The sequence below is a fragment of the Maylandia zebra genome, linkage group LG22 (assembly GCF_041146795.1).
Source record: "Maylandia zebra isolate NMK-2024a linkage group LG22, Mzebra_GT3a, whole genome shotgun sequence".
Taxonomy (NCBI): domain Eukaryota; kingdom Metazoa; phylum Chordata; class Actinopteri; order Cichliformes; family Cichlidae; genus Maylandia; species Maylandia zebra.
Window position 1 is genome coordinate 6091181 of NC_135187.1, and position 26922 is coordinate 6118102.

At 40.4% G+C, this 26922-nt stretch overlaps 1 protein-coding gene across 5 annotated transcripts; it reads left to right on the top strand.

The window, feature by feature from the left end:
* Nucleotides 1–50: 50 nt before the first annotated feature.
* rxrba (retinoid x receptor, beta a) lies at nt 51–22414 on the top strand. 5 transcript variants are annotated; one of them, XM_004573042.4, is made up of 13 exons: nt 51–190; nt 980–1128; nt 3500–3735; nt 4254–4407; nt 4501–4680; nt 7433–7453; nt 9255–9415; nt 9657–9786; nt 10773–10905; nt 13514–13549; nt 15339–15430; nt 15566–15671; nt 16473–22414. In XM_004573042.4, exons 2-13 carry the CDS (start codon nt 1113–1115, stop codon nt 16618–16620), a joined length of 1413 nt encoding a protein of 470 aa, XP_004573099.1. In that variant the 5' UTR covers nt 51–190; nt 980–1112; the 3' UTR covers nt 16621–22414. The 5 variants fall into 5 exon arrangements, with proteins under 5 accessions (XP_004573099.1, XP_012780721.1, XP_004573100.1 ...); XM_012925267.4 differs by lacking the exon at nt 13514–13549; XM_004573043.4 differs by lacking the exon at nt 7433–7453.
* The last annotated feature ends 4508 nt before the right edge of the window (nt 22415–26922 follow it).

The window sequence follows — 26922 nt, forward strand, 5'->3', positions numbered from 1 at the left end:
TTTAAGAAGCAAGGGAAGCCAGCGTTGAGCTGTGAGAGAGCACTAAGCCAAATCCTCCACCATCATCATCATGTTTTCATCCTTGCAGGGGGAGGGAGGGTTGACTACGAGGCAAAGTGGGGGGAGAGACAGACACACACGAGGCCTAGTCGCCACATCTTTTCATGCGGAGAAGCTGAGCCGCTAAACCGTTAGTAACTTCCATTTATTTGCACGAAATATTTACTTAAAATATTCAGCATGTTTTTAAAAAGATTGCATAGTTAGGGGAAGAAGGACTGGGTGATGGGGTGGCTTGTTCTCGGTAGTTTCGCTCTCCTTCGAAGCTTTCGTGGTAACTAGCATGCTAGCCAAGTTACGTAGCTAAGTGTAGTTAGCTTTAGCGATAGGCTTGTTTTGCCAACTTAAACTATGCTTTTCACGCAATTTATTACCAGAGCTTGTTAGCTTTAACGGAAGTGTTAATCGGTCTAATGCCACTTGATTTTGATGTAATACAAGCCACTCTGCTTCTCGGTAGTCACAGACATTGCAAGTTAGCTAGGTTAGTTTACGAGCTTTGGCTAACGTTGGCTAGCGTGGAGAAACGATGGGTTGTTGCCATCTGTCTGGGCTCCATCTCATTTGGTTTGGGGTGTTTTATTCACCTCGTTGAACCAAGATAAGATGAGCAGTGTTTTGGGATCAGCATGCTGCTTATTTGCGGAATATAACACGGGTGTTTCGATCTGTACTGTAAAAGACAATCTTGGCATCAGCTGAGCAGCTGGCTGCTTTAAAACGTCCAGCTGTAACGTTACGTAAAATCACCTAAAATGCATCAAATACGCAAATATTTCTAATGCTAAGCACAGGTAGAATTCACAGCCGTGTAAAGATAGGAGCCACGATAGTTTTGTTTTGCATCTTTATGCCCAAATGGACCCTCTGTGTCACACTCCTGTTTTATACGGTGCTATTTCTTCTGTTGGAATTTCAGAGCCGTTTTTGGGTTCCCAAAAAAACTCCGGCCCGGGCCTCAGTCCGCGGTCTAGAGTTTGATATCGGGCTGTTAGAGACGGAAGCACGTCGGCTTGTAGCTGTCAGTCAGCCCCTGTGCCCCAACCACCATCATGGGAGACAGCAGAGGTAAGCAAAAGGAAGAACTAATGTGCAAAGATTAATCTTTCAGCACTGCAGACAGGATTATTGTCTAGATGACTTGCATCTGGAAACTAGTGATAATAATAGATCAATGTTACATTATTATCTGTTGTAAAATCGTAGCTATGAAAGATATGTGGTATGAAGGAACAGAAACTAAAACAAGACTTGCTTAAACATCACAGTGCTAAAGCTTAAACAGATGTGTGTGTGTGTGTGTATATGGGTGGATGACTGGATGTGTGAAGCGCTTTGGGGTCCTCAGGGACTAGTAAAGCCCTATACAAATACAGCCGTTTACCATTTATGTGTTACATCTGACACAGCTGACCAGGTAGAAGTGTTTTGTTTTTTGTTTTTTTAAATAAATCAGTGTGTGGTGTCCAAAATATCATCTGCCATTCTTCTAAAAGTAAGTAGGTTTTAATAATTGTTTTACTGTTAAAAATAAAATCTCCCATTTGATTGAATCGGTGTTCAACTTGCCGGTTCTAATGTAGGAACAGAATTAACCAATGTACTATAAAAACATGTCAAAGCTAAAAAATAAATTATGTATATAATTCACTGTGAGGCAGTCATAAAGTTGTTACTGTGCTAAAAAGAAGGCACTCTTCACTCTTTGATTCTGTTTTTCATTAACCTCGATCCAAAACGTTTCAGACTATCAGCACTTTGAACCTTTATTCCCAAGCCAGGAAAGTAATAACAACTCGTGCCAGTGATGGGGATTTATTTATTTATTTTCCCCTGAAATACATGAACAGCTGAGAAAGTATGCACCACTTAAAATTAAACACACACACAAATCTGAGTAATGTAAGGCACAATTCGTTGACTTTGTTGATTTGTTTTTGAAATAACTGTTTTCTTCCTGGCCTGCAGTAGATGATTTATGAGACAACGTGATTCCCTGATTTTTGTTCCTGGGGGGGGAAAAAAGGGGGGGGGAGTGATTACATCAGACGGTAGCCAGTACATCGCCCACAGCAGCAAGAATGCAGCACAGCCAGCTGTAGAAGGGACAGAATAGTTTAAGGAATGATGATGGGGAAGAACACAATTTACATATTATTTCCAACAATATTTTGTGTCATTGTTTTTTTTAAAATAAATCTGATTGAAATTGCACAGTCAAATAGGGTCTTCAGACAAATGAGGTACATTTATTCATATTAATATGCATATTTTTCACATATTGCACCAATAACATAGAACAAACACACATTTCTGCTAAAACTCATGCAAATTGCTGTAGTAAGAATTTTTATTTCCTTTAGAAATGTAAGGAATAACTACTGAGTTCGATTTGACTTAATTTCGCCCTAAAGTCAATGTTAAAAGCAAAGGGAAATTTATATCACCTCATCCATGATAACACAGGTATCTTTACGTATATAGAAATGGCATATCCTCCCGAGAACCAAAGAAAAAAAGTATCTTTCAGTTTAACGTTTTTTTTTTTTTTATAATTTCCTGCCTCTATGGAGCTAAAAGAGGCCACCCAGTCACACGAGATATCACTGGAAAGGTAAGGATGTCCTAAATTGAGCACATCAGGACTTAGTAGGGTAGCTTTAGTAATAAGTCAAAAGATATAGACCAAAAACAAATTTCCATTACAGAGGACATAAATGAATAGGCTGGGTCTCAGGAGGACATCATGATATAATTAAATGAGATGAGCCTGGGCACATCTGTTGTACGAGTAGGAGCCCCGTGTCTGCATCCAATGATAATTTACCGCTCAAAAAAGGAGCGTCTTCAGCAAGCTCCAACAAAGCACAGTGCTTTGCAAATTATGCAGGGAAGCTGTTCCTGATAACGGTGGAAACCACTTGAGGCCGAAACAAACTGTTGACTACAACCAAGCTGTGAAGGAGTCGATCCTACCTGCTGGTGACGTGTGACCCAAATGTAAACAAGTGACTCAACTGAGCTTTGCTGGGGCACTGATCCTTGCACTCCATATGACAGGAAGAGCAAACGGTGGATGGACATTACTGATGGGGTTGCATGGTTGTAAAGCAGCTTATAAAAAAGCTTGATCCACGATGCAACATCCCTTGTAGAAATAATGTTTTTAGTTTTGTCATGTGACAATATTGTGGAGCTCCTGATGACTTAAAGGCTTAAGTTACTTTAGGTATTGTTGAACTAAAGTGTTAAGCAGTTGTTTTATATTTTCTTAGTGTAAGCTCTCACGTAATGCAGTTTGTTTTCCATACTTTTCACACACATCTAACTGATGAAACATCACAGAGAAAGCCATCCATAGACTTAGGCATTTTTGCTGTGTGCTGTTATTATGAATAATGAAATTTACTGTGTTGTTCATCTTGCTGTCTCTTATCAGATTCCCACAGCCCAGACAGTTCGTCTGTGTCCTCCCCACCTTCGGGCCAGCGCTCCCCTCCGCTGGTTCCCTCAGCTGCAGCTTCCATGACCTCCCTGCCTCCCATCACCACTGCCGGGGTCAATAGCCCCATCAGCAGCATTGGTTCCCCCTTTTCTGTTATCAGCTCTTCGCTGGGGTCTCCCTGCCTACCTGGCACACCGTCAGTGGGTTACGGCCCAATTAGCAGCCCCCAGGTGACATTTTGCTTTGTTTAGTATGGTTCAGTACATGTGGATGTATCCGTCATTTTGTAGGATTTAGAGCTTGCTCCAGCTAAAGTGATGGCTAAACCAACTTTACTCTGTAAATCAGTGTCATTCAAAATATTTCACGTTGTATATGCTCAACATTAAACACAAAGTATTTAAAAAATGCTGTTTTTGCTTTAGTGTTTGTCTTTGATATCAGGAATGTTTGTTCTTTGTTATGAGCCCATTTATATTGTTTTCTGTTTTTTGTTATTTACATGGAAGATTCTAATAGCTGTCTGTTTTCAACCATATGGCAGAGAGAGAAGAGTAAGTAGGTTAAAAAATTAGTTGCAAAGGGCCCATGTTTCATTTTCAGTGTCCTCTAAAGTTTATAGTGCAGTCTAGATCGTAATATTAAACAGTCTTTGGATTCTTACAGAGATGAAAAGGGAATAGTGAATAATGTATCATAAAAAGCCTGGTTGTCATTGCATTCTGCATCTTTTCTGTTGCTTTCTCAGATCAACTCAACAGTGTCGATGTCGGGGCTTCATGCAGTGAGCAGCTCCGATGATGTGAAACCTCCACTGGGCTTGAAACAGCTGTCATCTCACAGCCCTGGGCCGATGCTTTCCCAGAAACGTCTTTGTTCCATCTGTGGAGATAGATCCTCTGGTGAGTAGACGTCTAAAATACAGCTACTTTCTTTGTGTTGCCTCTGAGTTAGTTTCATCTATGATTAAAAGCAATTTTTCCCCTTTCTCTTAGGTAAGCATTATGGAGTCTACAGCTGTGAGGGCTGCAAAGGTTTCTTCAAAAGAACTGTGCGAAAAGACTTGACCTACACCTGTCGGGACAATAAAGACTGTATTGTGGATAAGAGACAGAGGAATCGCTGCCAGTACTGCCGCTATCAGAAGTGCCTGGCCATGGGCATGAAGAGAGAAGGTGAGCCAGCAGGAAAAGGCCTTGTAATCGGCTTGTTCTTAATCTTCTCTGTGTTATTCCTGTTTATCCAAACAAGTTTAGGTTAAATACACAAAGAGCCAAATATTCACACACAACATACTTTCTGCATCCTTTACAACTTGCAGTGTCCTAAAATCCATTATAAAATCACCAATTTCTTTTTTTTTTTAAGGTTTAAAAGGTTTTTTACTGTTAATAGTTGAACAAGAGTGTTGCTGATTTAGCTTTGCAATCTATTCTTGTATAACAAAAGGCCAAGAGTAATGTCCTCAAAGGCGCTTTCAATTGGCCCAGTGTTGTGTTTCGGCCTTGGTGCCTTTGCTGCAGGAACCAGCATCTAAATTAAGTTCCATTTTAAACTTCCAAAAAAGTCCCTGCCTTGTACTTGTGAAAATGTAATGGGTGGGGTTTGCAGCAGTGATCATTTCTGACTGGTGGAGTAGCCAACATGAAGCAATTGAGCCAGCCCCTCACAGTCACACTGCGCAATAGTTTGTAAAAATCAGTTTGGTTACTTTAAAGTATGCCACAGAAATCTTTGGTTACTGTTTGTAAACACAGCATTGAATCTTGGCCCCTAATGTCCCCATTCAAAGGGTGAGAGAGAGAAATGGAGAGCAGCTTCAGTGAGCCGAAGCACGAGTGAAGGAACGGAGAGTGAAAACAAAGAAGTGAAAAGAGGAAATAAACATTTTTCTGAAATACAAATAAATAAGCTCACATCTCGGTACAACCCTGCTCAAAACTGGTGCTTTGCCAGATTTTGTGTGAAGTTATCAAAGTGCGCATTTCTTCCATTGTGGTTGCTCTGCTGTGTTTTTGTGTGCATTGTAGTTCAGTCTGACACAGCCTGAACACTACCTCAGACTTCATGCCTTGTTAACAGTTATTAAACAATAACAATGTTAAAATGGATGACATGGCAATTAGCACGAAACATCAAACGCCATTCAGAATTCTCACTGCTGTCCTTATGAAACCTTTACAAACATCTACTAATCTGTATCTTGCCTTGTACAAGTGTCTTAACACTGAAAGTTACGTTATATCCATTTCAAGCCGGCCCATCTGAGATTATCTGCTGCTAAGCGTCTTAGAGTTGAGCAGTGTAAGTAAGCTAACCATATTGCACCCTGTGCTTTCTCGTGTCCTATTATTAGATTAGCACTGAATTCCTTAGCGTTGTACAATGCAAATTTTATGAACATTGATAATGACTTAATGCAAGTTAAATGTAAGGTATGTCACCACTGTTGTTGCTGATATTGTCACTGTGGTTGTGGAGTATTAAGACGGCACAGATTTAGGAATATTCGAGGCAGCATGCTTTCTGTGGGACCTAATGTCTGCATAATCTGCAGTTTCTGCAGCCTAACTCTGAGCCTAATTTTTTAACTTTACCCAACATTTTAAGAGCTATGATATACCATCCATCCGTCTTCACCCGCTTTATCCGAGGCCCGGTCGCGGCCTAAGCAGAGAGGCCCAGACCTCCCTCTCCCCAGCCACCTCCTCCAGCTTATCCGGGGGAACACCAAGGCGTTCCCAGGCCAGCCGAGAGATGATATACCATAAAAATACAATTAAACACATCTGCTTTCAAATATTCTTCCTTTTATTAAAGCTGTTTTCACACGTTAGCACTACTCCATGTGGTTTAGGGTGAGAAAGCTGCTTAGTGTGTTCAGTAGGCAGCACTAATGACATCATTTCAGTAGAGGTAAATCTTCTGGACTATGTACCAGAGTTATTTGCACATCACCACAGTCCACCTTTTTACAAGGGAAGTGGCAAGCTAACGACAGTGAGTCACGCTCACTGTGTTTGTGGTTTGTGCTGTGAAATAACAATATAGAGAAGTTGAGGGCTGCAATACATGTGTAAAAACTATTTAAAAACACACTTCTGTCTTAATCTGATGACGGTTTAACAAATTGGTCTCGTGCCTGTATAAGAACGCAGGTCAGTTAACAGTAACAGACACGATGGCAACCCCACTAGATCTGTCCAATCAGAGCAATCAAAATGGAAGGCATGCAAAAAATCAGAACCAATTCATATGAGATAACTTTATTGTATATTTTCCTCACCAGTCATAACAACAAAATAAATTATTCTTAACAAGCTTCCATGTGATTCCAGGCATCATTCGGTCGCTGCAAATTTGAGTAAAGCTGCTGGAAATGTTGCTGACGCAAATGTTGTATTTCTATCTGCTGCAGCATGATTGTCCGCGTGACACAAATTTCAACATTAGAAGTTATACGCAAAGCTTTGTGTAGCTGTCAGCGCTCCTTCTAATTTGAATAGAAGTAACTATTCTTCCTCTGTCTGCAGCTGTTTGCATGTACTTCTGCAAGGGAGTGTAATCTCTGCCTGACACTCAGATTAGAGAGCTAATCTCAAATCGTGCTGATTATGGAAAAGACTTGTATCTTAAAGGGACTGTAATGATCTCTTAAATTATATGCAACTTCCTCTGCTTTCTATTCTTGCCTGTTAAATGTCACAAATCATCCAAATCTAATTGATGAGCTTGATAAAGCAGCAATGCTACATATTCCATGACTGGAAAGGCTTTAATATGTGTACGATGGAGGATAGAAAGAGCGAGTAAAGAGTGGTAGAGAGGGAGATGGGGGTGGGTAAGCCTTGTAAACACTAACCCCTTTCCCCCTCTCTTCCTCTTTTTGTTTCCTCTCGATCTCTCTCCCCCACCCTCCTTCTGTAGTGGCCAAGATGAACGACAGATGTAAGGAGAAGAGGGAGGGAGGGGTGTGTGTCTGTGCCTGTATGAGTGAGCAGGAAGCAGAGATATTACATTGCCTATCAATTAGGAGCAGCTAGTTTAAAATATTTTTCCACTGTTTCTTGCCAGTGCTGAGAGGAGGACCAGTGCCAGCCTTGAATTACTTCCCCATGTGTTTTTAACCTTCATGGTTACAGGGAAAGTTTGCTGAGTATGCCCACTCGTTCAGTCATCGTTACACTAGTTTAAGTTACCTATTCCTTGCTCTTAACCAGGTGCAGCCCAGTAGAGTCACACTTACAGAAGAGGTCCTCAACCGTGTGGAAACATTTATTTAAGAATAAACTGATGCTTGGTAGTACCGTAGTAAGAATACTGTGAGGATACGTATCCAGATTCTTTTAATTAGCCAACCAGCTGTTGTCTTGCACTGCAGACAGACGCCACTTCACTGTCTCATACTGGAGCTGGCACTGGTAGTCCCGGTTCTGTTCTGCTCTGCCGCCTTAGTGAGCTAGCCGTAGTGGCAGATAACCAGTCCTCCACCTGCTGCGGTTTCTGGTTTCAGTAGCCTTCCAGCTCACAGCAGATCTCCCAGCAAGCAGAACCAGAACTACTGTCGCCAGCTTTAGTCCAGGATGGTGGACAAGAGAATCACTGGAGTGGCAGCTGAATGGCTTTAGGACTGCCACAACAGCAACTGGTTGTCAGCTTGTACACTTATGAAACAGGCTTTATTTAAAAAAAATCATATTACAAAATTCAGGTCAATGGCATAAATCTGGTACTTTAAACAAACCAAAGCGGCCAAGTCACATAATCTGCATCTGCTGATGTCTGTAGGATATCAGACTGTCAAAACATTTGACTGCAAATCATTTGTAACGGACTATGAATTTGATTATTTTAACGTAATTGTGCATTTATTTCTTTTAAAAAAAATCTGGTTACTGTGTATATTAAAAAACTCCCACAGAAATGGGTCATCTAAAGTGAATATAAAACCATATTTTTATTAAACACAGCTTTTTAATACCTCATGAAAAGGGAAAGTAGAGTTCATGGAATTATATTGATTGTATTTACATGGGCACTGTCTGCAATAACTAGATTGCTTGAATTTTATGAAAATAGAAACCTAGTTTTATTACAGCAGGGATTTAATAGTTCCAAAAACTTTGTTCCAGCCATTAACTGTTAATTGCCTGGAATTGGAATTCAATCTAGGAAAAAGCGCTTACACTCTGAGTTTGATTTCACTGTAATTTCTTCCTTATTGTCTATAAAATGGTTTGTTAATAATTTATGTGGTATGTCTTAATTGGTCTATTTCTGCCTTAGTTGTGGACCTGAAAGAAGTATGAAAGACAGTATGAGAGACTTTTTATGAACTGTGTATACATGTGCCTCTCTCTCCCTGCTGTTTGTTTCTTTTCATATTTCCAAATTCATTTGAATCTTTCTGCTTCTTTCCTTTTGTATGCTCACCTCTTCCTACACCAATCTTTATCCCTCATTGTTCACACATTATCTGTTAATCTCCTTTTCTGCATCTCTCACTTTATTTACCTTGGCTCATTCTTTGTTTATTCTTGTTCTCCACATTTGCCTGCCTACCCAAATCATTTGCTTTCTCGGCCATTCCTCTGCTTGTGTACTTTTCCTCCTCTCATAATAACATACATTCACTCATTTTACCCACCTGCATTTTTTTCTCCTTTCTGCTCTTCCTACTTTTTCCTCCCTTCCAACCTTCTTGCCTTTTATTGTTTTCCCCTGTGTTCCTCTCTCCCTTGTCCTGCAGCTGTCCAAGAGGAGCGGCAGAGGAACAAGGATAGAGATGGTGACGTGGAGTCGACCAGTGCAGTCAATGAGGAGATGCCAGTAGAGAAGATTTTGGAAGCAGAGATGGCCGTAGAGCAGAAGACAGAGCTGCATGCAGATGGAAGTTCAGGCGGCAGCTCTGTGAGTAGCCTGGGGTTGGAAATAAACCCTTTAGATGTTTTTAACAATAGAAATAATTATCAAAGGAAGTCTGAGTTTAAACAAACTCTATAGCAGTTACACGTTTGTGTTTCTTGAGCTTTGCGTGATACAGTTACTGTTAGATGTCAGATTAGTTTTAATATTATTCACAGGCACATAGTAATGCATTAAAGCTGCAATGAAATCACTACCACTAATACTGTAAATCTGCTTATTTCAGCCCAACGATCCAGTCACCAACATCTGCCAGGCAGCAGACAAGCAGCTCTTCACGCTGGTGGAGTGGGCCAAGAGGATCCCTCATTTCTCAGAGCTGCCCCTGGATGACCAGGTCATCTTGCTACGTGCAGGTAAGTCAGACTGATTTGATCCGGTTTAATAACTCAGATGAGATTCTACTGGTTTTACTCTTAGTTAAAACTATCATGATATACTCCAACAGTTTTAAAAATGCACAAATAACAGGGCGGTTGTTGCAAACAATGAACATTTTTTGTGGTTCTTTGTAACAATGGCATTACAGTTTGATCTTCACCATGCATGGATTGATATAAAGTACACCGTATGGTCTATCCATCAAAATGTAAACATTTTAATCTTACATAATCTTTAGTTCTCAGGATTTTCTATATTGTCCTGTAACCCGATCTTAAAACTTCCAGTGCAGCTTTTAGCCTCACCTGTGCATCAAAGAAGAATGCAAACATCACTTTTGCTTATTAAAGAAATTCAGGAAACAATTTAACAATGTTAAGTTTAACTCTTTGATGTTATTTTGATTTCATTATTTTGGTTTTCAAGATCCATTGTTACGTCTTGTTCTCAATAAATTTCACACTGTGTCAGTAAAGATTTTCAACTTGAATAATTATTTCATCAATCATGTTTCATTTAAGTGTTCCCATATTTATTTACTTATCTATTTATTGAGCAGTATATTTGATGCAGTTATTACAACAGCAGCCACTACAGCCAAGAAAAGCTAATCATAAACTTGCACACTATTTTTGCAAGGGTATTTGGCATTTTCTGCTTTTTGTGCTTTGTGAAGTACAGTAAATTTGGGTAATCTCTTGTTTCTGATGTGTTGTCACATTGAATGGATCCGTGTCTTTGATTTTGCACACATTTAATGATGAGTGTTCTGCCTGATCGCTCCCATTTTTCTGGGCTTTGCAGGAGCACAGTAGCTTGTGACCCACTGAGGCTGGGTTTGTGTGTCTTAGTCTTGAACTGGGGATCTGTCTCATGTATTAGCCACTGCAGTTTAATGTATTTGTTTTTTAAACATGAAATAAACCTCATTAAAGATACTGAGACACCAACTTTTCAACAGGCTGGAATGAGCTCCTGATTGCATCGTTCTCCCATCGCTCCATCTCGGTGAAGGACGGGATTTTACTTGCCACAGGCCTGCATGTCCACAGGAACAGTGCCCACAGTGCAGGTGTTGGAGCTATCTTTGACAGGTAATGCCACAATGTATGGAAACACAAATGGTGCAACTCTGATACACAAACAACATTTGGGACTCTCTGCAGCTTTAAGGAGAAGAAGGCATGAAACCAAAACATTGTGTTCACTAGAGGGTTTTAGCTTTGTTATATAAGTGCATTTTCAGAAGCCGTTCTACTTTGAATCTCAAGTGTACTACGTCTACATGTATGCAGTATAAAATCATGTACTACATAGTAAAATAAGCAGATCCTGGAAAGCCAAAATGAAATCCCTTTTGGTTTCTCTGGATAGTGAACAAGAATCGAGGTTACAGTGTTCATCTTTGGCTGGCTGCAGCTGCTGTGTTCTGCATTGGCTGTAATTGGCTGAGAGACTTTGCTTCTGTAGTGCTGCCTGTAGGATCACAGCGCATGCCAGGGAGGCTGGTGACTAATACTTAGCAATAGGCATGCATGCAAACTCCTGCACACTCAGTGGCATATCACTCATTGTATAATCTGGTAATGTGGTAATGGCTGGCAAATGTACAATCTTATGTGCAAATATGAAATGGAAATGTCTTTAAAAATATGTGACTATAATTTAATTACTGTGCAGAATGTTTTAGAGGCCGTAAGTATGTTAAAAGGTGTTAAATCTTCCCTTTTTATTATCCCCCCCCCACACACACAATTTCAGTACGACTGGCTTAACATGCATAAACAGATTTAATTATAAGTTAAAGATGTCAAACTTTATGTTCTTTGAATTATCGGGCTTTAATATGGATGCAGATATACAAACAGACCCTTCTGGCACATTTATAAATGATTAAAGTTCTGGTGCAAACTCCAGTGTGTCTACAAGAAACCATCAGATCACAATCCACGTAGCGTTTATGACCGCAGGCCAAAGATTGAAAAGTTGCCAGCTTCATGAAGGAGGTATATTTCCCCGACTGACCGCCAAGTCGCACCCCAGGCATGTGTGGCTGCGCTGAGCGGGGGTTTTCCCCTCATAGCCGAGAGGTTTGCTGGACGAGGACCCAGAACAAAATGGTGCACTGTTTGTTTGCAGTTGATGCATTTAATACTTAGGTAAGGTGAAATAACGTGTTTCATGTCATGATGGGATGTCAGACGGCTTTTGCCTCGATTTTAAAAAACAGTATGCGTATTGCAGCTCTTGGTTAATCTTATCTAAAGTTTTGGCTTGATCACAGTGTTTTAATTCACAGTAGTTGCACATTAATAGATTACTAATTTGCTACAAATGGTTAATCCTGGCTTCAAATCCAGTTTAGTTCAAATCATGCTGGGCTTGTTGCAAATGGCTCAAAGGTCATTTTCTCATAGCACTGCTCTCTACTAGCAGCAGGCTTCTGTTTCCGCTTGGCATCAGCATCTGTTTGAGTCTACTGAACCATATTTTATGAAAGAGGATGTGGATATTTCTTTGTAACACATTACTCGCTGTAGACGTTTTGCTTTAATGGCCCTGAAGTGTAAAATACCACAAGCTCTTTAAAAAAAATGAAAAGAAAGAAACTCCACACAAAACTCAAACTGAAAAACACATCATTTAACTACACGAACTAACGGACAAATTTCAGCAAACACAAAAGCTGAGCAGGTCCAGATTAATACGATGTAGGTTTAAAAGATGTAAGTCTTAATAGTACCATGACTCTGGTGTCTTATTTTGAAAGGTACCATCTTTCTTTTGAGTTTGGACAGGCAGAAAGTAAATTGATTATTGCACATCCTTTCCTGTTTGCTTTCCTGGTCAATGACCCTTTCCTAGAGCAAGCAGACCCAGTCCTTGCCTAGCAGTGTTTCATTCAGTTGAATACTAAATTATGGTCATTGCTGACCTCATTCAAAGAAGCTACTGAACAGTTAAATTTAGTATATTATTATGCTGCTACTGACTAGATGGCCAAGAGGAAAGATGACGCAATGAGCACACACACAGAAAAGAAGCACACAGTGACCTTTTGCCTACATACACTCCACATTTATGTGAAAATAAATCGATGACAAAGGTAGAAAGCATCTCTGCTTTACTTTGTTGTTGTGTTTGTGCTGTTTTAAATGTGTTTTCTGTTTACTGATGTTTTATTTTCCTTTTTTGTGTGTGGTTAATTTGTTGTCCTAAATGTTGTATTCTGCTCGTCAAGCCTCTGTTCTTCATCCAACAGACACAGTTCAGTGACATTTACTCAGGTTACTTTGCAGATCTGTTAACATTTAGCTAGAAAAATCATTTAAACGTTGAAGGGCCCTTTCTGTAAGATGTTTTTCTGCTGTCCTGCATTTGGCTCATAAAATCTGTTACAGCCTGTGCTTGTTTTAATACATGTGCAAATCATTGAATACTATATACACACTATAATGTAATAAAGCACATCACATTTCTACCAGAGGTCCACATTTAGCAACATGTAACAGTACATGCACAATAAATTTTCAAATAAAGCAAACCTTAAACCAGACATCGCATTTAATACAACCATGTCACATCACATGTAAGCGTGGACTACCTGTGCACTACCTGTACAGCTGAAGGGCTCAGAACAGAAAGTACTGTACTGTAACTGTGTAATGACATTGTAATAACACATTGTGATTGAATACACAGGGCGCACAATGCCGAGGTTGGGGCCATATTTGACAGGTAATTACCCCACTACACAAACACTTTCCTTGAACCCCTCCTCTTTAAGTCTACCTTAAAACAAACAAACAAACGACGTGGAAACGTTGATGCTGTCAGACTTTCCTGCAGCCTTACAGCTGCAAGCCAGGTTCTTACAACAGGATACAAGTCTGAACATCACCTACTAAAATTGTAAATGATCGGCGTACTGTCAGACACCATGTGTTGTTTGTGGCTTTGAATGCATCCTGTCACTGAATGTTTTGCACTTTGGCACTTCATTTTCTTAGAACTTAAAGTATATTTAGGTTAGACGACTGCAGAGTGAAACTAAATGTGTGGACTGCCTTTGTGAACAGCAAATACTGTATTATCGAAGTCCTCGGTTAAAGTTTAGAGCCCCTAATTTATAGTGGAGGTGTTGTTGGCTGTCATCAGATGGGAAATACCCGTAGTATAAAAATAATGACACGTACTCTGGGTGTACCCCATAAATTACTCCTCATTTCCTCCACTTTCTCAAGTAAAAAGGGGGGGGAGGCATTTATCCAGAGCGCTGCCGTGCATAAAACAATTGATTTGGCAGTGCATCGTAATGTTGGTTAAGGTGGTGTCTGTTTAACAAAAACAACCCTGTCATTAAAAACAGATGTTCGTTTCTGATCAAGGATGATGGAGAAGCAAATAAGCAGTCTCTAACAGTCATCACTTCTTCCTCTTACTCTATAATTGTATCCCATTCCTCTTTCACTCAGTTCGTTTGCCTGGAGGGGAAACGCTTAATAGTTTAGATTGCAAAACGCAATATCTACTAAAGATTGATAAATGCATTGAATGAAATGTTTGAAAATGTTGTTATTGTGACATTTTCATGTTTAGGCGGTGTTTTTGTTAGTTGTTTGCATTTATTCATGCAGTTGTGAAAAATTAAAAATAGCCATTCTACTTTTAATTTTAAGAAATTATTTTAAAAGTGAGCATTTCATCAAAATGCTGGTGACAGTCCTAGAAAAGTAGTTTTTTTTAACCTTAAATTATGTTAAAAGGATTACTGTTAGGAATTACAGGGGATTATTTCCACCTCGGCCTCTGTGCAGCTCCTCAGTCCATCCACTGCCTGAAGCGAGCCGTTTTACCTCCTCTCACTGGTTGTGCCTTTCAAACAGGAGGCTTTAACAGCAGATGGGTGGGTCTGCTGTCCCCACAGCCACAGCTTTGTACTTGAAATGAAGAGTTAAAAAAGAAAAAAAACTGTTTAACAGAGACAACAACCGGATATGTTCCCTTCACTAAATACATTTTGGGTTTATTCTCAAAAGCTTTGGTCCAAATTATGTGTCTGTGTTTGGTAAATGAAAAATATTTTTCTGACCCGAGTGTCTCTGCTCCATGAGCAGTTGAGGGAAAGACACAAATTAAAGTTTTAAACTAAACAAGAAATTACTAAAAACATTTTTATCTCCAGTCATTGTAGATTTTGACATTTGCCAGCCATTTTCATGACAGGACAGATTCAGTCACCGGTGCAGCTGCAGAACCAGCAGTGTTCAGCCATGGCCTAACTTACAGTCATTATATTAATAAGTAACCATAAATAGCAGTGGTTTTGCCATCTGGTCTCTCTGTTTCACTTAATATTGTCTTTTTCTCATGTATTTTCTCCTATTTTTATCGATTCCCCCTCTTTTTTTTTTTTTATTCTTCACTGGCACAATCCTTTCTTTTTTCTCCCCCTCTCTCTCCCGGCTTTTTCCTACTGTCTCCATTTGGGACTTCTCTCTTTGCATATCTCTTGTCCTCTCTTCAGGGTTTTGACAGAGCTTGTTAGTAAAATGAGAGACATGCAAATGGACAAGACAGAGCTGGGCTGCCTTCGAGCAATCATTCTCTTCAATCCAGGTACATGGGCTGGTGCAATGTTGAAAATCATGTGAAAGTGTCATTGGGAAAACTAAAACAGACTCATTAAAGTCTGGAAAACTGAAGAAATTTTAAACTGTTGAAATAATGAAAATATTCTGTTTTTACCTGAAGATGCTAAGGGTTTGTCCAACTCCAGTGAGGTGGAGCTCCTAAGAGAGAGGGTGTACGCATCTCTGGAGTCTTACTGCAAACAGAAATATCCCGATCAGCAGGGAAGGTAAGATATTGCACATGTGACTACCGACAAGAGGTGAAGTCACTGTGGGCTCTGCTGTTTACACATACCCACGTACACTCATCACCGCTGCACAGAGCAGCTGATACAGTCTGCCTTTCTGAATTAGTCTCTGGGCTGTTACCAAACAAACTGAATGTTGTATCTTGATCAAATTTACTTGTGTTCATAGTGTGAAAACAGAAAAGTTATAAAACAGCCAAGAATCCTGGGCAGCATTTAATCAAGTCCTCTTAAATCCACTGACTTTGTTAAAATGAAACAACAATTTATAATTCATTTTTTTTAGTTTAGTTGTATGAGATAACTCGGATTGGCATAAAGTAGTCGTATTGCTGATACCCCCAGGGATCAAAGTATTCTGATTCTGATCTTGTTACTTGAAACTCAATGCAAGAGTGGGGGCAGATTCTGTGTACTATAAGCATAACTTGAGCTGTACACTGTTAGATATTGTGATTATGGACAGATATTTTATGTATTCCAACTCGTGTTTTAAATGGTAAATGGCCTGTATTTATATAGCGCTTTACTAGTCCCTAAGGACCCCAAAGCGCTTTACATATCCAGTCATCCACCCATTCACACACTGGTGATGGCAAGCTACATTGTTTTCACAAACTGTTAGTTCTGCTTAAATACATTATATTAACAGATTATCCAGGATGCTTTCGTTCTGCAATCTGAAAAATTATTCACAATTTTTCGTGCATTTTAATTGATTTTAAGACATTACCAGGTCAGTGGCCATTTTTGTCCCTCATCGTTCCTTCTGTTATACAGGTTTGCAAAGCTCCTCCTCCGGCTCCCGGCACTGCGCTCCATCGGTCTGAAGTGCCTGGAGCACTTGTTCTTCTTTAAACTGATTGGTGATACGCCCATTGACACCTTCCTGATGGAGATGCTAGAGGCGCCTCACCAGCTCACCTAGAGGAGGAGCCAGCTTTGTTCCGGTCAGGATCCAGTGCACACCAGGATTACCAACACGACCCCTCTGTGTTGGGTCATTGGCTCTTCTTGTTCTTCCTCACTTAACTGCAGCACCTGCTGGTGGACACACAAGAACACACATTCACCCTGGCTAATTGTCTACACACACACACGCATGCAGATTGCAACCATGGATTGACCTATGATGTAACTAATACACAGATAATATGGCTGTGAAAATAAGTTTCCTAATACTGAGACACACAGATTTTCACTTGTTTTCCCATATCCAGTTTTCCTCCATAGGGGTTATGACTCAAGGAATACACGCCCTTTTTATCTTATATATACAGTAAATGTCTTAATTTTAAGTTAGCCTTCCGTTTTCCCATCTTCAACTCGCAGTGGGTTTTTGCTTCTGTGTAACTGGTGTACCTCCCCCGTTTTTACTTGGGTTACTGCCAGTTGCACCTCTGCATATTATATCCATCACTAGCCGGTTAGTTATTCATGTTTGATTTTAGCTTGAAATCAGGTGCATAGCATTTCAATCAACTGTCCATCATCAAAAGTTTTTTTTTTTTTGTCAGGAGGTGCCCTGTAATGGACAGGCAGAAACACCCTCCCAACAAGCTCATCCAATCTTGTAAAAATTGAAATGTTTAATGCTTTTTATTCATGCTGAAACTTGTTTAAGTTTCTATTTTGAAGTACTGTACTCATGAAATGAGAGCTTTTTCCAAGGCTTTGAAATCCAGGAAAAAGGGGGCTGGGAGGACTCTGAACAGCCAAACATGGTCCTTCCCGCCCTGGTGCGCACAGCGGGCTTTGTAAGAAGAATGACTTGAATTTCTTTTCTTTTTAAGTTTTATTTTATCCTTTTCTCTACTTTGGCAGATGGTTTAAACAGCTTGAGGCTCACAGGAAGTACAGCTTCATGCAAAAAAAAAAAAAGAGTATTCATTTAACTTCCCATTCATTTAACGGCTCCTCTTGCTGGTGGTCATTTTTATGCACTTTTGTGAATTGTAACTGTGTAAATGTTTCTGTTTCCTAGAAATGACCATCTCAGACATCTAAGATGAACTTGAAGGTACTAAGTGTAGGATTTTCTTATTGTTGTGTTATTTTCAAATCCCATGTGGTGATTTGTTATAAAAGTTCGGTCACGTCCTGAACAAATAATAATCAGATTGGATGTTGGATTGGATGCTAACCTCAAATATACTGACTATATTACCGTTACTGTCTTGACGCAGCACAGCTGAACATCTCCATTTGTTATGGGGGTTTTTTGGGTTTTTTTGGGTTTTTTTAAAAGCAAAAATATTTTTTTAATCGATTGTGTGTTGAACACAAAAGAGGAAGATGATTTGAATTTCTCCCTGAGCAGTTCTGCATGTAACTGAACGGTCTGTCTAAACTGAGTGGCCTGCAGCTCAGGGAGACTCTTCAGAAAATTAACCCAGCAGTTATTGTAGTTTGAGAGGCATGCTGTGCTGCACCCATACTCTCTGTTAAAGCAGGGTTTGTGCAATACAAAAAGCAGCAGCTGAGATTTGCATAATTTGTCCATTGGCATAATTTTGCAGCCCACAGCTCGTTATAGATCTCGTGTTGAGGATGGAGATCGGTGAAGATGCCCCCATGTTTACAAAGATCCTCGTGTATGTCATGTTTCTCCTGGAATTAACTTGTGATTATATATAATGGAAATCCTACACCTACTACCTACTCTTTCAAAACTTTATTCACTGTGTATGGGCTCGGTGCTTGCAACCTTTTGTACAGTAGATGTAAATAATAGAAAAAATGGAGTCATGTGAAAACAAAGGCCTGTTCACACTTGAGAACGTCAGAGATGTGGCTCCACCAAACAAATTATAAAGCTCTATTTTTAGCTGTTGAATCAACATTGGACTGGATTCCCATGTGACAACCATTAAACCTTCACCATTGAACCTTTTGGAGCCCAGGGCCAAACCACACCTCAATGCTGCTTTTGCACCAACTTCTGCCAATGTTTCCTGTAGTTCTTGGTAATTGGTTGGCTGGATTTTGTTGACAATGGCACTTGACATTTACTGTGATTGAAATTTGTGAGCAACTGAATCTGAGAATTACAGTGAAAAGTCAAATGCAGCTACCACACGATCAGGAGATATTAAAACTATGAATTAAACCGTCTACACGTGCTCAAAGGCGAGCAATACTGGGGTACACATAAAGATTTTCTGCCATTTTTGTTAGTATTTAAAAGAGTGTTGACATTCTGAAGTATGTTTAGCCTTCTTTTTAGTCACCACATTGAATAGAAATTAGATACACATTTTGCAGTATCATTCTACAGGGAAGAGGCACAAGTGTCCTCTACCAGGTGCTAAATAACGAATACGGTCTTTTCATTTAAGACTTGCACATTTACATCAATGCAATTACAGTATGCAAGTACACAGACAAATCAGACAGCCGTTCTCCACTCTAGCTTAAAACTGAATCTCCCACTTGAAGTTTTCTTTTTCATTTTTTTTTTTTATGACCCCGGCCTTTATTTTAGTCTCCTTACTTTGGAAAATGAATACCAGCAAAGTGCTTGTACTTGTTGGCTGTGGCTGATAAGGCTCTGTGCTCTACCAGTCACAGCCAGAGTTAGTTTGTTTTGTAATTGTAGGAAGCAGTTTGCCTGGTGGAAGCAGTGGAAGTAGCTGTTGAATTTTGGGGTCTGCCAGCTACCAGAATGAGCAAAGAGCTTCCCGCCCTGCAAATAGTCCAAATACTACTTCTCAGAGAGGATCCGCGGCCTCCCCCATGTGATGTGGACATAGAGGCTGGCAGTTGACCTGTAAAACAGGTGTTGTGTTTAACATATAAGTTGGTCTAACCTTAGAGTTTGGTTTTGTTTCACTTCTTCTTTTTCCTTGCATACAAACGATCAACTCAACAAAGTAGTCTCCAGATGTCCATTAATTTCCTACATGCAGAGAAAGCTCATTCTCTTATGCACCATTGCTGACTCGTGTTATGTATTAGCAAGCAAAGCGGGATGGTGATAAGCTCATGATTTAGGTGAGATGCACGAGCATCTACCAGCATTCTTGTACTGTATAAGCTGTAGTATGGTCTCAGTGCTTTAGTGACTTGAGGTGGTTCAGATGAAATAATAGAGACTTGAGTGATTCTGCAGCCATTGAGCTTTGAAATCTGTGGTCTGGACACAGGTTTGGTTATCCTGAGACAGTTGGGCTGTGGATTAGGTTTTACCTTAAACAAGCTTTTTTTTTCCCTCAGTGTGCCGCTCAGAGAGTATGCTGACTTCAGGATGTGTGATGGTGTGAATAATCTCCTCTTCTGGTTGGTTGATATCCTTGAAACTTTCTCTGCAGGATTTTAGCTTTGGAGCTTCCTCTGTTGAATGTTTAAGCCTGCTGCTACTGCACTGTGTTTATACCTTGGGATGGGAATCATTATACAGCCAGTCACAGTGCTGCAGGGTTCACTAGCTGACATTAAGTACTAGACACACATGCAGAGTTGACTGAACGGACGCCGATTTCTGTTGGTGATTCTTCAAAAGTCAAAATATGCAACTTGTATACTCATTGTGGTTCAACTTGTCATGCAATATATCTGTTGTGTTTCTGGCATTAGTTCATTTTAGCTTAGTCTGTTACATAACTTAATATTAATTGGCAGTAAAATCATTTAGGTATTCCCATCCCTCCATATAACAGCAATGTATTTAAGTTGTGCTATGCTATTTTTTACTTTACTTTTTGCTATGAGCTTAGCATTTAGAAGACAATAAACAGAAACAGTAAAACGGCGATACAGTCGTTGCAGGTTTTACGTGCTAAGACGTTTCAAGCTTTCAGGCTGTCTTGGCAAAAGCTGGTGGTTGGGTGTTTTTGTTTTTCAGCTTTTGTTTTAAGGTATGTGTGTAAGGTTTTATGCACATGTGTATGGAATCCTCTGCAGCTGCGCCTTTTGACTGGCAGAAACTGTAGCTTTGGCTGTGACTTGCTGAGCGCTGTTAAATAAATTAGTTGCGTGAAATAATAAAATGGTGCAGGAAAGGGAGCCAGGCTGGAGGGGTGATGAACTCTCTCATTGGCCCGATCCCTGTCAGTACAGCCCAGCCTCCTTCCTTCCTGTACTGCCCCATCTCCACTGCCTTTTTTTTTTTTTTTTTAACTTAACATTCAGTCACCCACGTGGGCTGAAAATTGTTGGGCTTTCCATCTGAATGGACTCGGACCGTTTGAAAAGGATGTGAAGCTTATCGTGGGACAAAGTGTTGGAGAGCTATGGCGAAGGGATCCCGTGGTGTGTTGTCCTCTTTGCTTACTTTACTTGACGGCAGAGCTGCGGCGATCTGTGGTCTCCACCGAGGGGCCTCGGGATTGCGCCGCACCGCCAAAAATGTTTGTCGTTGCAACCTTGTGCACTCAAGGCAGACGCATGCTGTGACCTTTTGACTGTGTAGCAGTATTGTTGTCGCCATCTTTGTTACATTTTGAAATGACTCGCTTTTGAGAATAAAGACGTTGATTATAAATATGCTTTTTCCCCCCTGCGGGCTGTGACTGAAGATTTGATCACCGTGTCTGATTGGACGTTTTAACCCAGGCGCCAAGGCCCCTCCTGTTTGATCAGTGAGTGCTAAAGAGTGTGCTGTGCAGCCTCAAAACCGCCACCACCTTCACTGGTTTATTTATCACTGCCAAGCTGTTTGCAGCCATTTTTAAATGCAGGGCCACTCAGTCCCCAGCGCTTGTCTGTCATGTCATATGTTGTGATGCCCACCTCGGCCTGTCTGTGATGCTTACTAACGGGGGCCCTAATAAGAGTTGAATGATAGCACGTGTGGAGAGGGGACGTGCTGGTCACAGGAGAGAGTGGATCAGTGTTGTGGACCCCTCTGGGTGCTTAATAGCCTGAAAAGATCTGCTTTGGTTTATAAAGGAGAGGGGAATGCATCGATGAGTGAAATTAGGATAAGGAACAATTTAAGAGGGCTAGCCTAGCCTAGTCCTCCACCTGCTCTTAAGCTGGGTTTGGTTTGGTATTTTTGCTGCTGGGTGTTACCTGTCTGGCTAAAAGTGGACGTTTGAAAAGCTTTTCAGAGTCTGTTTTAGATTATGAGGGAGAAAATAGGGTTCTAACTTTAGAGAAAACAGTGCATAGCCCACTAAAATGCATAGGTGTGGTGAGCAGGATCTGGTTGCATTAACTTGATAGGAAGGATCAGCTGAACTGGATTTCTCAACTGAAGGAGAAGGTGGTTGTGTTTGAGGTTGGAGGAACCTCGATGAGTAGGTCAGAGAGCCGAGGAGGGAGGAGAAGAAGGGCAGGGACTTAAAGAACCCAGATCAGGTGTTCGGTTGTTGATCAAGAAGAAAAGCAGGAAAACTATTTTCCAGTAGATCTAGAATCTTCCTTAATTGTTTACTCTTCACTTTAAAAACTTCACACACAGTTTCTTTGTCTCGTTTCTTGTATCAGTCTTTTCAATCTATGCTATTCATCTTTTGTTTATTACAAAGTATTAAACAAATACGAGAAGTGTAAAATCAGAATGGAAGAATCTGTCACTCGTTATTAATTTCTCTCTTTCTCTTGTGTCTGTTCGTTGTCCTGTTTGTATCTTACTCCATCGTACATGTGGAGCTGATTGACTATTGTGTGCTTTGGGGACTGAAAGAAGAAAAAAAAAAATGAAACTTTTTTTTTTTCAGTCATTAATTCTGAATCTCGTTTCTGTTTGTTGTATCATGAGTAAAGGTTTTAATACTGTACGAGTATAGTGTTTGTCTTTTTTTTTTAAGTCTATAAGATGATAAAAGTTACCAGAGTGCACTCAGTTTCTTTTAAAACACCGACTGACCACAGATGTAAGGGAACGTGCCGCCTCCGCTCCGACTGCCTCGGGAAACGATATCCTCCTCAGTCCAGCAGGACCCCAGGGCCCCGAGTGACCACTGGCACCGCACTCCCATCTTTCCACCTCTAGAGGGAGCACTGACCTTTTTGTCCTGTCCAATTTTCTGCCACCGTGGTAAAATTGCTTTGCATTTCTTTCCCGGCCTACTTTGCACACCTTGACCAATAAGGATGCAGCAGACCTAAGATCAGAGCATGCTTTGCTGATAGGTTTCACCCGACACTGGTGGCTCTGTTCTCTCTGCTGCATATTTAAATGTTAAGAAAAATGTGGGTGTGAGTTTGTCTCTTAGAGATGTAGCCAGGGGAATGCTCTTTCACTTTTGTGCCACCTCCTTTTTTCTGTCTCCTCCCTCGTCTGACAGTCCATCAAAAAAATCTCCTTTTCCTCCTGACTAAGAGAAGCTTTAGCTCACTATGCAGAACCATCAGGATTTGTTTTAGGTCATGGTCACAACAACTTTAATCCTGAATATGTTTATAATCAATAGAAGTTTGCAGGGAGTCAGATAAATCAACTATTTTAGACCACCTGTTTTTTATAAGCCTGTTCAGAAACGCTAGTTATTCATGGGCACTTTTCATACCTGTAACTACTCTCCCTCTGAGGGATCTGTAACATGGGAAACCACACATTACCATAGAAGCATAACAATAATACTGTAGCTGCTTCTGTGTTTTTCAATCTGGTTTATGCCAAAGATTACAGATTAGACTGGAGGTTTTTAAAAGCTGAAATATATGGGTCAGATTTTCAGAGTTTGTAACACTTTGCATCACTTCAGAGCAGAGAGGTGGTGAATAAGCTTCAAATCACTAGCTGGTCATGGTTATCCTGACTTGGATAAGTAAACTAAAACAGATTAGAAGGATGCCGAGCGTCACTTTGAATGCTACAGATGTTTGAGCCAAGTGTGCCACTCTGAGCGGCTCCTGAAGTACCACCTGCTGCCAGCAGAGGGCGCAGGCACAATAAGGTGTCTGTTCTGGGAGCTCAGTACAGCCAAGTCAGCAGCCTCTATTTAGAGAAGACCCTATAACCTCTCATCTTGGAGTGGTAGACAGTCAGTTTCCCAGTTTGATCCAGGAATATATTTGTCAAATGATGTTTATTTAGATTCCAAAAAAAGGTTTCCACCTGGTTAGAGTCACTATTTTCCCGTAAAGTTGTATTTTGACACTAAACACAGCATTTTGAAACTTCTGAAACATCACTTTTAGTGAATTAAAATAACAGCATTTAATTATAGCTGACCTTTAGCGTTGCGGTCTGTTTAAGTGTTTTGCAGCTATGCTGTTGCCTGGGCCTTTAACCTTTTCTAAGGCTCATTAGCATCTTCAGAGTTTGCTTTACTTCCTGCCTCACGTTTCCTTCCTCATCACAGTTTTGCCTCTGTTGTCTTGCTTTTCGTCCACTCTCTAATATTGACTGCCTGCATTTTGTCTCACTTTCTTTCCTGCTCTGTCCCCAATCTCCTCCTGGCTCTCCCGCCCTCTCACCCCTCCCCTCTCCTGTCTTCTATTTGAGGCTGAGGGCTGTAGAAAGACACCTTTATGCCAGGGGTCAGATTCCTCCTAATTCCTGCTTAGCGAATGTCGATTTTTCACCGGGTAAATGTTTTTTCCCTGTGCTGAATAAACATGATGTGTTTGAAGTCACTTTTTGTGGATCCCGTGTGGTAGAATACCCCACACATCGTCCACACACACACACACACACACACACACACACACACACACACACACACACACACACACACACACCTGAGGAGGACAGAGCTTTATTGAGCCTGTGTACTCTTTGGAGAGGCAAATATTACGCAGGAGGAGTACATGTCAGTTGTGTTTTCTGCTCACTGTTATTTTCTGTTCGGCCTACACAGTAAAATAAACACTATAATCCCCTTTGAGCTTTTTTACATGGTTTTTGTTGTTTTCTTAAAATCCATCTTAAACTCTGTGTATTTTATGCTAAAGCTCCGTTTACTGCAGATTTGTTAAGCATTACTAATACTGGTGACTGCAGGGACAAATAATTAGTAGTTTTTGGGGGTTTGCACCAGCATACACACAAAAGCAATGACCCTGTTCTTCCTACACCACAGAACACAAGTAGGAAAAGATCATTTAAAGACATCATCTCTCTATTTATAAGACAAAGTACAAACACTAGTAAACTAGAAGTGGATGAACTACTTTAGAAGCCAGTTAAAGTAAACATGTATTAGTGGGAAAGACTGTATATAGAAATAACATCACCACTGTGACGTCCATTGTTTGATTGACTCCACATCTTGAAGCCCCAGAATCATATTCACTCATGAAAACAGAAAAACACACGTGTCAGATAATCGCACGACAGAGACCTCAAAAAGCCCCAAGAGGCAAATCAAACCAGAAAGTTCCAGTTAACTCTGAGGTGAAGCTTTGCAGAGGAAACAAAACGGTATACGAGACGATCACCTAAAGATTTCTGAAGCTTTAGGCGTTTACGCCATCAAGATTTTGCTTGCAAAAACTTGGATGTGACGAGATGTGGCAGCTTTGACTGTCAAACCGTGTCCTCATTAGGTGTGTAGTTTCATACGCAAGACAGTCTGTCATCTGGAAACATGGTGCGACCGCAATTTGAAAAATATACTTAATTTTTAATTCATTATGACCCAGAATTAGTGAGAGAGCCCATAAATGGGAGGGAGAGCGGGTAGTGTACTAATCATAACGTCGATGGTTTGAAACCCTGGCTCCCCTACTCATGGTAACCTTGGGCAAGATGCTGAGCCCCAAGTTGCCCCTGATGCCTTCATCGGGTAGAAGACATCTCTTAAAACAGAAATGGCTTCATTTTTCAAACCTGGAAATGCATCTGTATACATACAGGTGTCAAGGAGAAGGAAATGTATTTACAGGGACTTAAACCTTCCACCTTTACTTGGATGTTAACAGGTTATTTTCCCTGTTAAAGTTCATTTTAACAGAAAAGTCTGTAACTGTAGTTACTGTTGGAGCCAACCTCGTGTGGCCTTTAGGATGAAGTTTTTAATATGTGCGTGATTGACAGCACATAAAAGAATGAACATGATTAGACGTGGGTAGTGGCATCTAATGTATTTTGCGGACTTTACTGTGTCCTCTTGTTTATTCACCAACTGTGAATGAACAAACAGAGGATGAATGTGTATGGATCTGCAAAGGAGTCTGGGAGAACGAGTGCTGAGTGTTTATTATCCTCACATATGAAGCTGTTACAAAACTGGTGGTCCTCGCACAGATCCTGCAGCACCACCTCCCTGCTGACAGAAGGGAAACCGGGTGGTGTGGATCATCGGGGTCCATTATGGTGCTGTAGAGGGCGGTCACATTTGGTAAGCTACCTACTCTGAAAAAGTAAAATAAATGAAAACAAAAACATTTATCTTGCTAAACCATCCGCTGAATATAGTCGTCACAGTTTATTGTGATTAAATTAAACTTTTCTGTTAGGGGGCACCGGGTGGTACATGTTAGATTCTTGGAAACACTATTTCTGTCTCGTTTCAAGCTTAAAGTCACGTTTCTGTCTTTTTTATGTTGTGTCTGTACAGTTCAGACTTTTGGGACGGGGAGAAACGTTGGAATGAGTGGTGACAACATTTATAAAAGCCAAATTACTGGTCAGCCACTGTCCCCATGTTCTTTCAGGCGTAATGATATGCTAGGTTTTGGGCATACACAGACCAGCTCTGAGCCAGCGTGCACTTAGATGCCTGAGAGCGCCTCCTGAGCAGAGCTAAATCTGGGTGAAACTGAGAACGGGTCCCACACAAAGTATATAATTCTACATTTGAGGATAGTTGGTTTTGCTTTCAAATCAAAGGAACATGGCAGATAAATATATGTCAGGCTGAGAGGAAGACATCGTGGTGGTGCCAACTGGGTACGTAATCAAGAAATGTGCCCCAAACGTTTTAAACAGCTACGTTTTACGTGCAATTTGTGGTGTATTCTCCATTTTACAGTAAAGGTAAAAAACCTAAACCAGGAGAGAAAATCAAATCTAATCCTTTAAGCGTAGTGACTGCCTGTTTTGTCCATCTCAGTTCAAGTAACTGGTTCTACTGGTTTTTGTGTCACTTTCCAAAATAATCTGTAAAAATCATTCAGCCTTAAATTTTTATATTAAGACATCTAAACACCAAAAAAGTGGGAAAATATAAAATTTCAATAACACAAGATTTTCTTCCTACCTTTTTTTACATTTCTAGAAGTGCGACATGATTGGTCAGTGAAGGCAAACAAATGCAAGCAATGTTCATACTACCAAAGTATGGATCAGCTGTAGTAAATCTATTAAAGTCATGGACAAACTCCATCATCTTATTGA